The 17221-nt window shown below is 40.8% G+C and overlaps 1 protein-coding gene and 1 pseudogene across 1 annotated transcript in view; both read right to left on the reverse strand.

Moving 5' to 3' along the window:
• The window catches only part of SPTA1 (spectrin alpha, erythrocytic 1), a 70453-nt gene that overhangs the window by 37142 nt on the left and 16090 nt on the right, over positions 1–17221 (reverse strand). Inside the window, exons 13-21 of the mRNA XM_036442699.2 lie at positions 16955–17032; positions 16659–16814; positions 14861–15065; positions 13066–13247; positions 9987–10230; positions 8146–8268; positions 4675–4892; positions 2626–2718; positions 1304–1441 (exon numbers count right to left, since the gene is read on the reverse strand). Coding sequence (XP_036298592.1) covers positions 1304–1441; positions 2626–2718; positions 4675–4892; positions 8146–8268; positions 9987–10230; positions 13066–13247; positions 14861–15065; positions 16659–16814; positions 16955–17032 — 1437 coding nt within the window. The remainder of the gene's footprint in view (positions 1–1303; positions 1442–2625; positions 2719–4674; positions 4893–8145; positions 8269–9986; positions 10231–13065; positions 13248–14860; positions 15066–16658; positions 16815–16954; positions 17033–17221) is intronic.
• LOC118721830 lies at positions 6807–6907 on the reverse strand (annotated as a pseudogene).

The raw sequence follows: 17221 nt of genomic DNA on the forward strand, positions 1-17221 counted from the left end.
AGATATGGGATAACCAGCTAGTTTTACCCTCTATGGCTAAGCCCACTGACTTCTACAGACAGACAAAGCTAGCTCTGCTCCAGGAACAGCCACCACCACACTGCTGTGCCCTGTAAGATCTGTCTGCCAGCCCGAGCTGGTTTGGCTCAGTGGATAGACACATGTGTCAAACACAAGGCCCGCGGGCCAAATCCGTCCCGCCAGGCCTTGCAATGTGGCCCGCACCGTGCTGTCATCACTGCACTCCACTGCGTTTCCATCACAATGACAGTTTATGACTGTTCAGTAAACCATTTGGCCCGTGATTTAGGCTGGATTTTAGATTTTGGCCCCTTCTCTGATTGAGTTCGACACCCCTAGGATAGAGTGTCAGCCTGCAGACTGAAAGGTCCCAGGTTTGATTCCAGTCAAGGGCACATGCACAGGTTGCAGGCTCAGTCCCCAGTGCGGGGCGTGCAGGAGGCAGCCAATCAATGATTCTCTCATCATTGATGTATCTATCTCCCTCTCCTTTCCTCTCTGAAATCAATAAAATATATATATATATATATATATATATATATATATATATATATATATATATATATATATATATATATAAATATCTGTCTGCCACACGGGGCTAAGAACACTGCATCCATGCAGGAATGAGGAGCTTCCCACACACATACTCTCCCGCAGGCCAAGTCTATCAGCTCTTGGGAGTCAACCTCAATTCTGCCGTTTTTAAATGCCAGTAAACCTTTCATAGGTGTTCTTTCAGAATTTTCCTGTCATACTAAACACAGCAAAAATCTCAACACATTCACGCCTGGTTATGGTTACCCGGTAGTTATTACTTTCGAGTAATGAAATAAGAGACCAAAAGCACGGAACGAGTGCGCGGGTGGGGACTGGAGTAGGGAACAGAGATGAAAACACGGGTAAGCGGATTTCACTAGGAGCCTGAAGTATCCGCTCCTACGGCTGTGGGACAGGCTGCTTGCCACAGTTCAGACCCTTCACCCATCACCCCCCGTTCTCGGACCCCAGAGCAGGGCCAATGCTGCCAATGCTGCTCCTTTTGAACCGGGGTCCTCTGAATGAGGGCGGCCGGTCCACGAACAACACCTTCCAACCATGTGAATCTGGTGGAAACCAGATGATGCGACAGAAAAAACAACAACCTTAAGGTTTATTTTTGTAACTTTTTTTAACCAGGGAAAGCAACACCAGAAAAATGCTGACGGACTGAAACAGGAATATCTGGCAGGACTGTGGAGGAGGCCCTCGTGGCCGGGAAGAAGTCGGAAGGAGTACGCACCTTGTTGATGGAGCTGAGCAGCGTTAAGACATCCCCTTTCTTCATGGTGACTTCTCGGTTGCTGCGGGCCTGGAAGTCATACAAAGCCAGCACCCTCTCTTCTTGAGCGGCGCCCTCCACGGGGGCAGCCTGTTGCTGCTGAACAAAACCAGAAGAAATCCATGTAAGTCACCCATCGGGAATGTCTCTCTGTAGAACCTGACGAAGGGGCAGGGAAGGGGGCTGCAGGGGGCTCTCCCTGGGCCTCACAAGAGAAAGGAACCTCTGATTGGAACCTCTTCCATGGCTGACAGTAATAAAGAGATCTCAACGTGGCATTTGCAGAGATATTGCTCCATCCTAACACTTCTCGGGGGACAGGGAGGCTGGCAATGCGAACACATAGTGAGCAAGCGAGTGTGCATTGTGTTGGAAATATATTAAATGCTCTAAGCTAGGGGTGTCGAACTCAATCAGAGAAGGGGCCAAAATCTAAAATCCAGCCTAAATCGCGGGCCGAATGGTTTACTGAACAGTCATAAACTGTCATTGTGATGGAAACGCAGCGGAGTGCAGTGATGACAGCGCGGTGCGGGCCACATTGCAAGGCCTGGCGGGACGGATTTGGCCCGCAGGCCTTGTGTTTGACACATGTGCTCTAAGCCATCAGCTCTTAAAGCAGATATTAAATCATTATATACATAATGCTTCAGAATATTATTTGAGAAATGTAAAGACTCATTACCTATCTCTCATCACCCTTTTCATTCCCTGGGCCTCCGCTAGGAATCCTCTAACCCTTTGACCTTTAAATCATTAGCTTCCCCGGCCCTGGTCTGACACAACCAACTGGTGTGTCTCTATCACATGGATGTTTCTCTCTGTGTGTCTCTCCTCCCGCCTTCCACTCTCTCTAAAAGTCAATGGAAAAATATCCTCAGGTGATAATTAACAACAAGACAAAGACTACAATTTCCCTGCAAATTTGGATTATTTTTTATTCATATTTGCATACGGTGGACAATTAAAAGTGTTGGTACAGGAAAAAATGAATAAAGGAAAGAAAGGAATCAAGAAGAAGTGTATGAGGAAGAGATGCAAACAAAAGAGATAATTAAAAAAAGAACAGTGAAAAATAACACTTATCTAGAAATCCTTATTATGTACTAAAACTTTGTTGATGCTATGAAGATGCTACAATTTTTGTACATAAGGATCATAGAACTTACTATTTTCTTTGCCATTATTTCCTGGATTATAGAAAGCAAAACCCAGTAGCTAAGAGAATTCCTTTATCTTTGCTGTGGGCATTGTGATTCCTGTCATCCCTAACTTTTTCTCACCTGGCAGGCTTCAGCCTGATCCCGCAGGGCCTGCATACTGTTTCCAAACGCATTGAGGTCCACTAGGAAGGCTTCGTGCTTCTTTAGAAGAACCTGGATTTGTTAATGAGAAGATCATGAGAAGCAACCCAGAAAGGTCAGTAAGCATCCCTGGGGGTGTTTCAAACATTATTCTGGGTTATCCCGATTGACCCAATTCCTGGCAAAACACATTTAATATTAATATTTTAACCTTACATTAGCAAGTACAAGAAAATAGAAATTAAAAAATAAATAATTCCAAAGAGGATATACAGATGGCCAAGAGACATATGAAAAGATGCTCAAAGTCACTGAGCATCAGAGAGATGCAAATGAAAACGACAAAGAGATATCGCCTCACACCTGCTACCATCAATGAGACAAACAAGGGCCGGCGAGGATGCAGAGAAAAGGGAGCCCTCGCGCACTGCTGGTGGGAATGCAGACGGTGCAGCCACTGTGCAGAACAGTTTGGAATTTACTAAAAAAATTAAAATTGGAACTACAGTTTGACCCAGTGATCCTACTTCTAGGAATATATTCTAAGAAGCTTGAAATACCAATCACATCAGTAAGGACATATGCACCCCTATATTCATAGCTGCACTATTTATTTATCTATTTATTTATTTATTTATTTAAAAAAATATATTTTATTGATTTTTGTGCAGAGAGGAAGGGAGAGAGATAGAGACTTAGAAACATAGATGAGAGAGACAGTCATTGATCAGCTGCCTCTTGCACACCCCCTACTGGGGATATGCCCGCAACCAAGGTACATGCCCTTGACTGGAATCAAACCCGGGACCTTTCAGTCCCCAAGCCGACGCTCTATCCATTGAGCCAAACCGGTTTCGGCCATAGCTGCACTATTTATAATAGCTAAGATGTGGAAACAGCCTAAGTGCCCATCAGTGGATGAATGGATAAAAAAGCTGTGGTGCATTTACACCAGGGAATACTGTAGAAAAGAAGGATTTCTTACCCTTTGCAACAGCACAAAGGGACCTGGAGAGTATTAAGCTGAGTGAAATAAACCAGTCAAAAAAGCCAAATATCACATGATCTCACTTATAAGTGGAATCTAGTGAACATATAAACTGATGAACAAAAGAGGTCCAGAGAGAGACATGAAGACATGGAACAGACAACCTCTGACATGTGTTAGAGGGTTGGGAGGGGAGACAGGAAGAGATTAATCAAAGAACTCATATACATACAGTATATGCATAACTAATAGGCAAAGACAATAGTGTGGTGAAGGCCTGGGGCGAAGCAGGGCTTGGGAGGAGGGAGTAAAAATGGGGAAATTCAGGGGACAGCTGTAATACTGTCAAAAATAAATAAATAAATAAATAAATAAATAAATAAATAAATAAATAATTTTAATGTATTTGCCTCAATAAACATGAAGTCAAAAGTGCACAAGCATTTTATCAAAACATATAGCTAAAAGATGCTGCTGCTGATACTGCCACTTTGTAGGATTAAACATTTGTATAAATTTATATGCTCATTTTAATTACTTCTTGCACTAAAAGTTTATGAAATATTATATTGTATTCCCACAGGACAATGAGCAAAACAAATAAATTGATATAAAAGGTAACATGATCTTTATTTTCTTTTTCTTGTCCCCAGATGTCTGTCTGATTGTATTTAAAAACACACACACACAAAAAAAAACACACACAACTATTTAAGGTGATTAATTCTTAAAACTAAAACTATGGTTGACTTGTGAAATCTGAAGGTGACTCTGGAAAATTTAAGCTGGGACCAAGACAGGCAGGGATCTCCAGTCACGCCTTTTTTACTTTAAATTATCTCTAGGGGATCTGTAGATTTCTGTGGGATTGGGAAAATGTAATGTATCTTTTGGGATCTCTGCCAACTAGGAGGGTATCGGGTGAAACCCAAAAGCTATCGTATCACTCTGAAATACCCGAATAACTTAACAAGACCTGTTAACGCCCCACAAAATAATTTGGTGAACACTAGACAACGTCCACCCCATGTCTGCCTTACCCCAGCTGTTTCTTCATCAGCCCCATAGTTAGTGTTGTCCACAATGGGCTCCTTCTCTCTAATCCATGCATCTGCTTCGTGCAGGTCGGCCAGGTACTGCTGGAACTGGACATTGGCCTCCAGATCATTCTGCCGCCTCGCAGCTCGTCCTTGGAGAGACTCCATGTTCTCATTCAAGCTTTTGACCCGGGAGGCCACATCATCTGCTGCGAAGTGTCCTGTGGAGCAGACAGAAAAGGTGAGTGTGACCCTCGTGACCATTCACTACAATTCAATCCTTTTGGTGATCTTGGGGAGAGAAAGGGAGGATGAGTATGATGCTTGATGTACTCAATCTGCCATTTTACCTAAATTTCTGGAGATTAGGATGCTGGATGCTAATGTGAGATAGATGTATATGTGTGGTGGCGTAAGTGTTTCTATACGGTGGTTCATTTAGTGCTATGTTCTGTTATACAGACCTGAAAACAAAATACACATGTGTGGGTGCTACTCAGTGTTCCAAAAACATGTATTCTCTAGACTAAACAGAAAATTTAACATATTCCCATTTCTGTCTATAAAGGACATATTACTATAGGAATTGTTCTGCACCTAAACAATTAGAAAACTATAAAATGCGATGATTTCCAGACAATAGGCAGAGGATTGTGACTTCTGAGAGAAGGGGAAGAAAGAAATGAGGCATGACCTATGACTGCCATAGTGTATGTCTGGATCAGTTTCTAGACAGTAGTGTTGTTGGGGGGGGGGGGGGGTGTAATTAAGGGAGGGAAGGTGGAGGAGTAGATGTGGGAGGGGGAGGGGTAACCCAGACAGAACTAGCGATCACACTGAGAAGAGGAGACAGGAATGAGTTATGGGGAGACCAGACAGGTAGAGCCTGTGGAGCCCAGTACAGAAAAGTGCTGCCCGGAGATGGAGCCTCAAAGACATGCAGAGAGGTGCTTAGGGCAGGCTGGGGAACCTTCTCTCTGCCAACGGCCATTTGGATATTTCTAACATCATTCTCGGGCCATACAAAACTGTCAACTTAAAAATTAGCCTGTTATATGTATTTGGTCAAACATTTAATTAATTCACCCTAATGCTTTGGCAGGGCCAGACCAAATGATTTCTAGATCCTTATATGTCTGGCCTGCAGGCCAGATGTTCCCAACCCTTGCCCTAGACTCTAGGGCCCTCGGGCCAAATCCGTGCCGCCAGGCCTTGCAATGTGGCCCGCACCGCGCTGTCATCACTGCACTCCACTGCGTTTCCATCACAATGACAGTTTATGACTGTTCAGTAAACCATTCGGCCCGCGATTTAGGCTGGATTTTAGATTTTGGCCCCTTCTCTGATTGAGTTCGACACCCCTACCCTAGAGGATTAAATTGATTAGTCTTAAAATTTTACTTCCAGGATTCCTTTATAATTTTAAAGATTATTGGGGACCACTTTAAGCTTTAATATATATGGTTATATCTATGGGTAAATGCCATATCAAAAATCAGATAAAAAATAAATTTAAGTGGCCCTAGCCTGTTTGGCTCAGTGAATAGAGCATCGATCTGCGGACTAAAGGGTCCCAGGTTCGATTCTGATCAAAGGCACATGCCAGGTTTCGGGATCAATCCCCAGTGGGGAGCATGCAGGAGGCAGTCAATCAATTATTCTCTCTCATCATTGATGTTTCTATCTCTCTCTCCCTTTTCCTTTCTCTCTGAAATTAATTTTTAAAAAACACATTTAAATGTATACACAAATATATATTCCAGTGGCCATTAAACCCCAGAAATCTTCACTGTACACTTGTGAAAGAATGAGTATGAAAAAGGCAAATGTCTTAGCATCATGATGAAAACCATAAAACAAACTTAGAGAATCACTACCCTATAATAAAACACATGCATGTGCATGCACACACACACCACAGGACTATAGCTAATAAACAAGTAGAGATAATAGATAAAATTATAATGAATATATCGCTAATCCAAAGAAAGCAGAAACTGATGAACAACAACAAAAAAATATCAAAATGTTACATTTAAATTTAACTATATTGACAATTGCTTTAAATGTAAGTGGTCTAAATATTCCAATAAAAAGGAAAGATGACCAGAATGCATATAATAAAAGCAAAATTTAAGAATATGCTGCCTAGAAGAAATCTGCTTTATTCTTGCACAGGAGCCATACTAATCTTCTCTGCATTGTTCTGATTTTAGTGTACTTGCTGCTGAAGCAAGCATGATAAAAAACCTGCTATAATATATATATATATATATATATATATATATATATATATATATATATATAGCGCAAGCAAAAGGATGGAGAAATCCATATTATGCAAACAGGAGCCAGACACCGGCGTGTGTGGCTTTGCTAAAGTTGTCCTAAGTAGCCTTTAGGGTGACACCAGGGATAAGGAATGCTATACCATAATGTTAAAAATTTAAATTCATCAAAAAGACATAACAGGCCTATATACATGAATCTAATAACAGGGCTTCAAAATACTAAATGAAATAGAAATAGATAAAATATAACTAAAAGAAATAGAAATAGATAAAATTCACAATTACAGCTAGAGATTAAAAATAATAATAAGACAAGTCACTATAATAAAATAGAAATAACAAACAAATTTTTTTAGGTTTGAATCACTCAACTAAGCTCTGAAATTTTGTTCAGCACCCTTTTAAAGTATACTTTTGATAGCTGGACAATTTATTTTTGAGTCAATAGAAGGAGAATCCTAATTTAGTCTGCATTGGTTATACCACACCTGGTATTTGATATTTGGTCCTGAACAACATTTAACCAGTAGGGGTTTGTGAAGATGGGAGACCAAGAAGAGGAAAGACATTGAGACAATTCAAGCAAAAAATGTGAAGAAGTGGTGCTACTTACTACCATGACTATAAGACAGTGGGAACCTCAGACATGTCTTTACAGACTTGGAAGTTCCCATAGGGGAAAAGTGTTTGATTTGTTTTATGGGATTTGGATCATAAATTCTGAATTTTATAACTCCTACAGAAAATTATATTGATTATTAGGGTAATGTAGTTTATTTTAATAACTAGAAGCCCAATGCACAAAGATTAGTGCCAGAATGGGCCTTCCTTTCCCTGGCCGCCAGAACCACCTTTGCTACGGCTTGAGCTGCCTTCCACTTTCCTACACTGCTCAGAGGCCCAGGGGGCAGGGCTGAACACCTGCATCCCTCCCTGCCCCCCTCCACTCAGTGCATATGTATGCAAATTAACCCACCATCTTTGTTGAGCTAATTTGCATACTCACTTCTGATTGGCTGGTGGGCATCACAAATAGCATGTTACTCTTTTATTAGATAGATACAAACATTATATCTGTCAGAAATGGCCAAGGGGAATTTCTGTATTAGATGATAAGGTGGATCTCAAATTCCTAGAGTTTGGGTTAGGGATGATTGTTCAACTCAATCTGAATCATACATACCTTGCTCTACCATCTTGTTTCCCTTCTCTGTTATCGCTCGGATGCGTGGCTCATGGCTGGCAATGTCAGCCTGGATGACCTGGTGTCTATTCAGAAGATTCTTTGATGTAATCAGGTCTTTGCCTACAGAAGAAAAATAAGTTTAAGGTCTGGTGTTATTGTAGTATACTCAATAAGAAGAGGCTATGCTACTCTTGAATCCACAAGTTCTTTCCTTCCAGGTTCTAGCCACTGAATGGCTTGCTGAAATCTACCCCATTTGTCTGAGTTAACTCTGCTCAGTTTTTTTTATTTCCCTTGCCTCTCTGTACTAAGAAAATTCTACTCTTTCACTAACAACAACAACAACAAAAGATAAATAAATCACTATTCTCTTTGGAAGATAGTAGAAAGGTAAATAACTTTCCAGATCAACTTCCAATATTATGCAACCGATTTTCTTTCAGAATATTGTGGCACAAAAATCAGGGTCTTCCACTTTTAATTTCTATGGGTGTCAAGGAGTTATTTAATCCTCTAAATTTAGTTGTGTTTTTTTTTAATCATAAAATTGGCACGTTAGCTGTTTTAAATTTTTATTTGTAAGGAATAGATATAACATGAAAAGTGCCATACTCATTGCTTAATATTAATCATATTTTAAAAAATATAGTTTTCTTTGGATTCAGAGACAGGAAGGGAGAAGGAGAAAGAGATAGAACCATCAATTGGCTGCCTTCTGCATGCCCCCTACTTGAGATTGAACCTGCAAACTGGATATATGCCCTTACTGGAAATTGAACCATGACTTTCTGGTTCATGGATCATATTCAACCACTGAAGCACACCAGCTGGGCTCATTGCTTATCATTCAAAAGCATATAATAAATACAATATCTTTTAAAAAAATATATATTTTATTGATTTTTCACAGAGAGGAAGAGAGAGGGATAGAGAGTTAGAAACATCGATGAAAGAGAATCATCGATCAGCTGCCTTTTGCACGCCCCCTACTGGGGATGGGCCCACAACCAAGGTACATGCCCTTGACCGGAATCGAACCCGGGACCTTTAACTCCCCAGGCTGACGCTCTATCCACTGAGCCAAACCAGTCCCGGCTAAATACAGTATCTTATTAATTTCCTCCATCTTCCTAGGTCCCTAGTGAATCCTCCTTTCTCCCATCCATGCTTCCCCTCTTTTTCCTTCAAAATTTCCTTCCCTATACTCCACACTAAATGCCTTTCTAGAAATTTTCTATGTTGTCCACCTTTAAAAGAGATCCTTCTCTTCTAGGAAGTTTTCCCAGACTAGCCTTCCATTGTCACCATTGTCTACACCCTCATGGATGTCCCCAATACGGGCATATTAAGTTTACATTATATTGATGACCACTTTTTTCTCTATTTCAATGCAAGCATCCTGGCACTGACAATGGTCAACTGATAGCTTCCAAGAAAAAGAAAATGTGTTCTTTATCTGCTACTTCACCCCTTTTATATTTGTAATAGCTCATTTGCTTATAAAAGGGATTTGTCAATAATATAGACTAAAAACTCTTGGTACCTCAAACACTATGACTGCTCAACCAGGAACCTTGGCAATAACCTAAGTTAGAGAAAGTAGCCAAGAGCAGAGCACTGTAGCTCTTCCAAAAGACCTTGAGTTCATGGTCCTGTTCATGTCTATTTTAGGACATAAACTTTTAAGTTCCAATTTTTAAAACAATTTCTCATGGAAGATTGGAAGGAGCTGTGAGCAAGCTTTGCCCCACCCTGCTATTGTATTCCAGATCCTTCTAACTATCGATCGCAGACCTTGGGGCTCGCCTTCAGGCTCCACTGGGTCCGTCTGTACTAACCGAGGAGGGTGGAAGCTGCTGAAGGTTCGGTCTCTTGGATCCAGGCCTCCTCATCCTCAGTGTCTCTGCAAATCTGCTGCAGGCGAAGGATGTCCACGAGCTTCTTCTTCCGGGTAGCCAGTGGTTCCTTCAGGGCCTCAAACCGGGACACCAGGGACGCCTGCCTTGCCCGAATGTCCCCGGCATCGGGGTGGCCAGTTTCTTCAAAATAATTTGCCAGGTCTGTGATGGTGTCGACTTGTTCCTAAGGAAGACATTGAATGTGGGTCAGGAAATGCTGCCATTTAGTAGAAAGGGATGAGGGTTTGGTGAGAGGCCCTGGAGAGAATCAGCCCCATTAGGTACTGTGATTCTAATCAAATCAGTGAACTCGAGCAGAAGGGGTTGCTACTTTGAGGACCATTTCATCAATCTAAAAGAGCGATTTGTGGGAAAGTGTTATATTGTAAATCAGAAGACGCCTTAATTTACAATAAGCCAAATTTATGTGGAGTCTTTTTCATTTGGCTAGCACTAGCGGACCCAGAGAAAATATTGCTTCTCAAATTCTGGGGCCCAATATGGTGGAAGTCTTTTCTATTTATATGTTTTTTTCAGCCTTTTGCCTTCCAAATTTGGCATGACTTCCAGACCTGAGAAAAAGTCCTCTGTGCTGGGACAAGGCTGTGAGACCATATCTCAAGGCCTGGCTTGGTGCCAGCACTGACAACTCTGTCTGAGGCATAGTTTATGGCTTCTCTGGAATGGGAATAGTCTTATTTCCCCCTGTCATTTAAGCAAGAAAATATTTACAGAAGCCAGAATAGCAGGGTTAAAATTTTAAACAGCAGTTTTTACCCAAGATGGAGGTTACTATGCTTCAAAAGTAACTTTCAAACCCCATTTCAGAAAGGACTAAATATTTATGGTGTGTGCCAAGGAAAGCAGAGATACCAGAGCTATAGAACCTTAACTGTATGGGACTATTGATAAATTTGGCCCTAAGGAAAATGGTGCTGGGCTTTTTCAATCTCAGTTCCCCTTTCATCCTCGTCACCTCCCTTTAAAATGAACTAGAATTGTAAATAACATAGACACTTCTGAAGCTGAAGTCTGTTGCATAACAGGAATGATTGCTAGGAGATTACATGTGATGTCACAAAACAAATGTCAAAACCCAGAAAAAGAAATGTAAAGGCATGCCTTGGTCAGTACCCAGCTGTGTGAAATGGAATAAATCACAGTCCTCATTTGAGCCATTATCTAAGAAAGGAGAAATACAGAAATCTGGTTCTAAAAGATCTCCTTGGAAAAAAAGTTTCAGTAGTATTTCTGTATGCTAAAATAGATATACAGATGTGTTCCTTCTTATTAGTGAGGTCAACTATAAATGGGCTGGCAGAAACAGGTAGATAGGATTTTTGTTTGTCTGCTTGTTTTGCCTTTTTGCTGGAGTAGGGGAGAGAGGTACATAAGGAAACTTCTGGTGGTTGATGGAGACTTCACTTGGGGTGGTGAGTGCACAGTACATTGCTGCATTGTGGAATTGTGCACTTGAAATCTGTATGGTTTAGTTAACCAGGGTCACTCCAATGAATTCATTAAAACACAAATAAAAATAAAAAATTACAAAAGTGCCCAAAAATAGTTCTTCAAGAGGTAAATGAACAGTAAGCGCTGGTTTTACTTATTCTATTTTGATATCCAATTCTCAACCTATAAAGGTTTTGATATACCTTGTCTCAATTTGGAACAAACCATTAACCATCAATAGCTCCTTAAAATATATACACATTTATTAGCCAACTGTTCTCATCTCTTAGGATACTTTAACTTTGGAAAACAACATAGTGTACTAGAGTGATTTTGAAATATCACAATTGTCATCATCATTATGGATCTACTGCATTATTTGAAAACCTCTAAGTGCTGTGGAAGGTGCACAGACTAAGAAGATAGAAGACGTGACTTTTATTCTTGGCTGCCAGTCAGTTGTCACTTGATCTTGGAAAAGCTCTTTTACCTATTTTAATTTTAATGTCCTTGTCCATATAGTAAGGACTTTGGGCTGGAGGGCATTTTAAGATCCTTTCTAACTATAATATTCCATACTTGAAATTACTTTTGCAAGCACATATCTTAGCCTCTTTTCCAACCAGAAGAACCAATTCCTAGTGATTGGATGCCCTAAATTTCCCCAAAGGTTCACATATTTATTATATTTATTATGTATTTACATATACTGTTCTTTCTCTTTTTATGTTTTTGTTTATCTTTCATCAAATCCTTTGAAAATTTGTTGCAAACTCTCTCCCTCCATGTTAGATTTCAAACCATTTTCACACAGTTTGTGTTTTTTCTATCCCCAGCCTTTTATTTCAAGCCCCATCAAGCCATTCTTAGAGCCATGTAAATGACTGAGTTTGTTAGCTCTGTCTTCTGTAGATTGTTCTTTCTTTCCCATATCACCCAAAGTGACCAAAAAGTAAATAGCATAAGAGTGTATTTTAACAAGACAGATTAGTGAGACCTTCTAGGAAACAGCAGAATCATTTTAAAACACAAGCTAAGCTTCCCAAGGTTGAAAAATTGAGTCAACTGGAATTGAACTTCCATTAAGGATTCTGGAAACTCATGCACAGTGTCTATAGTCTAGAAACTTACTAGATAAATGTATTTTAAATAACAGTCTGGGGGGACTCCAGGGGGTATAACTTCAAAGTAAGGGCCTGGACATCTGTATCACAGTCCTGGCCTTGGTGTTAATTTTCTCTATGAAGTTATGTTACTTGTACAGGTTTCAATTTTCTAAACTAAAACAAACAAATAAAACTGGTAGGATAAAAGATATGTTCATGCTTTGAATTGCAGAATGCTCAAACAAGAAAAGGCAATTTTATCCAAACCCTTATATATTGAGACCAGGCAACCAAGCGAATGGCTGTGTTAAAGGAAATATTGGAAAGAGGCTGTTTACCAACTAAAATCTTTGCATTTTTACCTTTAATTTTTTTTTTATCTCTTTCTCTTGATAATAATTACTTGGGATGAGTTTGCTCAGGTGCTTTGGCCTACACCTGGTAAAGAGCTAGCAACAAACCTGACGAGCAGCCACTCCAGACTCCAAGAAGTTGTGCTTCCTGAGTAGATTCTGTACATCAGCCAGGCCTTTCCCATAATCCTCCGAGGTGGCCTGCCATTCCACCTCCTCCAGCCAGCGCTTCAGGTCTTCGGCATTATTTTCAAACTGCAGCTGCTGGTTAGCTTCGAACAGCTGGGTCCCTGGGAAAGGACAGCAAGTATAAGACAGGTACCGTCACTGCTTCTCCTGACAAATAATACCTCCTGCCAACTTAAGCAGAAATACATTTTGATAATCCAATGAAATATGATGTCATACAAGAAATCACTTTACATTTGTAGAACTTCTTGGTATTTGTTTTCACATAAAGTTATGTTCTCAAAACAAAGAAAAACGGTAAGTCAGGGCTGCTGTTAGATTTTAAACAGCTTGGGTGTTTTCATATGTCATTTCTTGCTCTTCGTTGAGACCTCCTTTTCAAGGGAATTTAAACCCAAGCACTGCATTTTCCAAGAGAAGTATAACACCGGGGGTTGGCTCCATTTACAGTTTTGAAGTGTCTTCTTATAAATACCTTTCTCAGAACTTTGTTAGTCCCTCTTAGTGCCTGTCCTTCACCACAAACCAGGCACCACACCTTCTCTTCCAAAAACAGTCTTGACTATGCACACTGTTCCCTGATAAACTTTTAATTATATGAACTTATAGCAATTAATGACATTCTTTCTGCATAGCAATTACTGTATGGCGATTTCTTATTGTTACAGTCAAGTTGGATTTTCCCCTTACTTTTTAGAATGACATCAAACAAAATCAGTATGAATCCTTCTCTAATCAGGACAGAGCATGTTCAGAATAAGAGAACCTCATTATTTGTGTTAATTATAACTGATTATAAAAAAAAAACCCTAGAGAAAACTGACCTAGAGGTCACCAGATAAATTCAATGTTAGTAGAAATATTCAAGTAGATATGTGGAGTTTTTAAAATGAGCTTACTGCAGAGTCTGAACACTTCAAGATAGGTAAGAAACAAACAACAACAAAGTCATTAAGCCCTTTTTATAAAAATAAAATATTGTGGAAACATCACATTTGGCACTGACAATCTTTTAATGTTTAGTTACCTGGGTTATAATATCTTGTCTATGGAACCAAAACCTTAATTTAGGGACACTAGTATTAGTTGCATAGACAACATAGAATTCATGGTTGCTGAATATTTATTAAGAAAAATTTTAGCCCTGGCTGGTGTTGCTCAGTGGATACAGTGTCAGCCTGCAGACTGAAGGACCCAGGTTTGTTTCTGGTCAAGGGCACATGCCCAGGTTGTGGGCTCCATCCCCAGTGTAGGGATGTGCAAGAGGCAGCCAATCAATGATTGTCTCTCATCATTGATGTTTTCTCTCTTTCTCTCTCTCTCTCTCTCTCTCTCTCTCTCTCTCTCTCTCTCTCTCTCTCTCTCTCTCTCTCTCTTCTTTCCTCTCTGAAATCATAAAATATATTTTTTTAAAAGAAAAAAATTTTCAAATGGAAGAAAACAAAAGAAGTTTCAGTAAAAAAAAACACACACACACAAAAAACAAACAAACTACGTGCATGAAGGAAACATAAAATTTGTAAATGTATAGTGTGATAAACTTAGGTTGGACTTTGAAAACGTCTTGACTAATGGAGGAAGATACTGGGAAGCGGATGAGTAGCATCTTTCTCAAAGAGGTCACCAGGGAAATTCAAGGAGATGAAGGTAAAGATGAACGTGGTAGGTTTCAGAATTTAAGAATTAGCCTTTCCATGAAACCTCTGCTCCTCACCTTTCTGCGCTGTGGCCTCCAGCAATTGCTCCCACAGGCTGGCCACTTCCGCCAGGCGAGCAGCCACACTGTCCACAGCGTAGTGGCCTCCCTCGATCATCTCCTGGCCGGTCTTCTCCAGGTTACTGAGTAGGATCTTGTTAGCTGCCAATTCTTCTTCAAAGACTTGCTGCTTCTGAACCCGGCTCTTCAAGTTCTGTGTATCCTGAGACAAGGCAAAAGTAAATAAATAAATAAATAAATAAATAATAATAATAATAAATCATTACTTGAAAAATGAGGGGGAAACATTTTGAGGACAGGGGTTACTTCTCACTATGTCCTAGGGAGAAGAGAGAAGACAGAGCTGTCCTTGTCCTAGTGCAGAGTCAGACATGTGACTTAATTTTTCCTTCTATACATGTGGCAGACATAGCTAATCAATCCCTAAAATTATTTCTACTGAGCCTGGAATTGTTTTTGAACACAAGAAATAACTATCAGTCAGAGCTGTCACGAAGGATGAAAATTATGGTCCATTTCTGTCCTAGTATATCTACCCCCCATCCTTTTGCCCCATGTAGAAGACATGTTGACCCTAAATGCACCAGAACCATAACTCCCCTAGAGAACACAGGCAGATGGTGCTGAGTTTTACAGAAAGAATAGAAGGTTCAGGTAAGATGGTAATTTTAATCGTATTTAAAAAAAGCCCAGTGACTGAAAAGCAGAACAACCAGAACAACCATTGGACCAGTCACTATGATGCGCACTGACCTCCAGGGGGCAGACGCTCAATGCAGGACTGCCCCCTGGTAGTCAGTGTGCTCCCACAGTGGGAGTGCTGCTTGGCTGACCAGGATGAGCAGTGCTCCCACCGCAGGCCAATCCCCACAGGCCCTGTTCCCCACCAGTGCACGAATTCCGTGCACCGGGCCTCTGGTAGTTCTATAGAGATATACAAAAGAATCTGAGGTATACATTTAAGAATACATGATAATCTAGGCATTTCCCAAAGAAGCCCAAGTTCACCTCCAAAATTCATGCCTCCAACCCCCTTATTTAAAATTGCCTTCTAAACAGTTGGATAAATTGGGCAACTGACTTCACAATTTATACGCCTGGTTTTCTCATCTATTAAACTAGAGGTTGTTCCCTCCGAGCTACAAAACTCTATGTCTATCTTATACCAAACCCAAGTAGCTTCCAAGAAATGTGAGTGTCCATTAGGATTAAACACAAGGTTTTTCTACTATCAGGGTGCGGAGGGGAACACAAGAGGTGATAAAAGATCAACAAAGAGCTCAGTAAGGAGCAGTCCCTCCTTTACACCACTCTGTTAAGGCCCTTTGGAAATTTTGTGCCAGAAAAAAGGGTGATGGGCAGCAGAGTATACGAAAACCAAAAACTAGATTCTTGGCTCTTCCTTATATGCAGAGCCTTAGGGCAGTGGTCGGCAAACTGCGGCTCGCAAGCCACATGCGTCTCTTTAGCCCCTTGAGTGTGCTCTTGCACAAAAGACCACGTGTGGGTGCCCACATAAAGTGCGATTGAAACTTCATGGCCCATGCGCAGAAGTCGATTTTCGGCTCTCAAAGGAAATTTCAATCGTTGTACTGTTGATGTTTGGCTCTGTTGACTAATGAGTTTGCCGACCACTGCCTTAAGGGAACCATTGCCCTTCTTCGAGACTCTGTCTCCTCATCTGTGAAGTGAGGCTTACTAACTGAACCCTGTGGTCTTTTCAGCTTTAAGACTGTAAGTTCACAAAATGAACCGATCCTGGTGACTATGTCCAGGGCTGAGAAACCCTGCCTACCTTATACTCTTCATCATCTGTCAGCTTTTTCTTCTTGTTGATCCAGTTCTTCAGGTCATCTGAGTCCTGGTACAGCTGCTGCAGAAGCAGGGAGTCCTCCAGCAGCCTGCGCCGAGTGGCAGCCCTTTCGCGCAGGGCATCCCGGCGAGCCAGCAGCTGAAAAAGCCAGGAGCAAAGTCATTGTCGGCTCAACGAAAGGTGGGCACAGGAGAGTCATTGCTCACATCCATCATCCAGCCCCCAGCATGTTCCCTGACCGGGTGCACAGACCAGCACAGATGAGCCCTTGAACATACCCCATCCCGGATAGAAGCGATGTTCTCCGAATCATAATGATCATTGTCAATCAGCTTGGTTGCTGTGTTGTCTAATGTCTGAAAAACAAAACAAAAGAACACAGGGTTGTTTTGATTAACTCAGTGACCACCCATGAGTATGTTTGGGTAGCTATTTAAAGAAGGAATCATGGTAATGTGGAGAGAGTTCCTACTCTAATTTCTGTTATAAAATATATTTTAAAATGTAGACCTTAGTTCTATTGTAAAATTTCTGAAGGACCTCCA

The sequence above is a fragment of the Pipistrellus kuhlii genome, unplaced genomic scaffold, assembly GCF_014108245.1.
Source record: "Pipistrellus kuhlii isolate mPipKuh1 unplaced genomic scaffold, mPipKuh1.p scaffold_m20_p_18, whole genome shotgun sequence".
NCBI classification, from domain to species: domain Eukaryota; kingdom Metazoa; phylum Chordata; class Mammalia; order Chiroptera; family Vespertilionidae; genus Pipistrellus; species Pipistrellus kuhlii.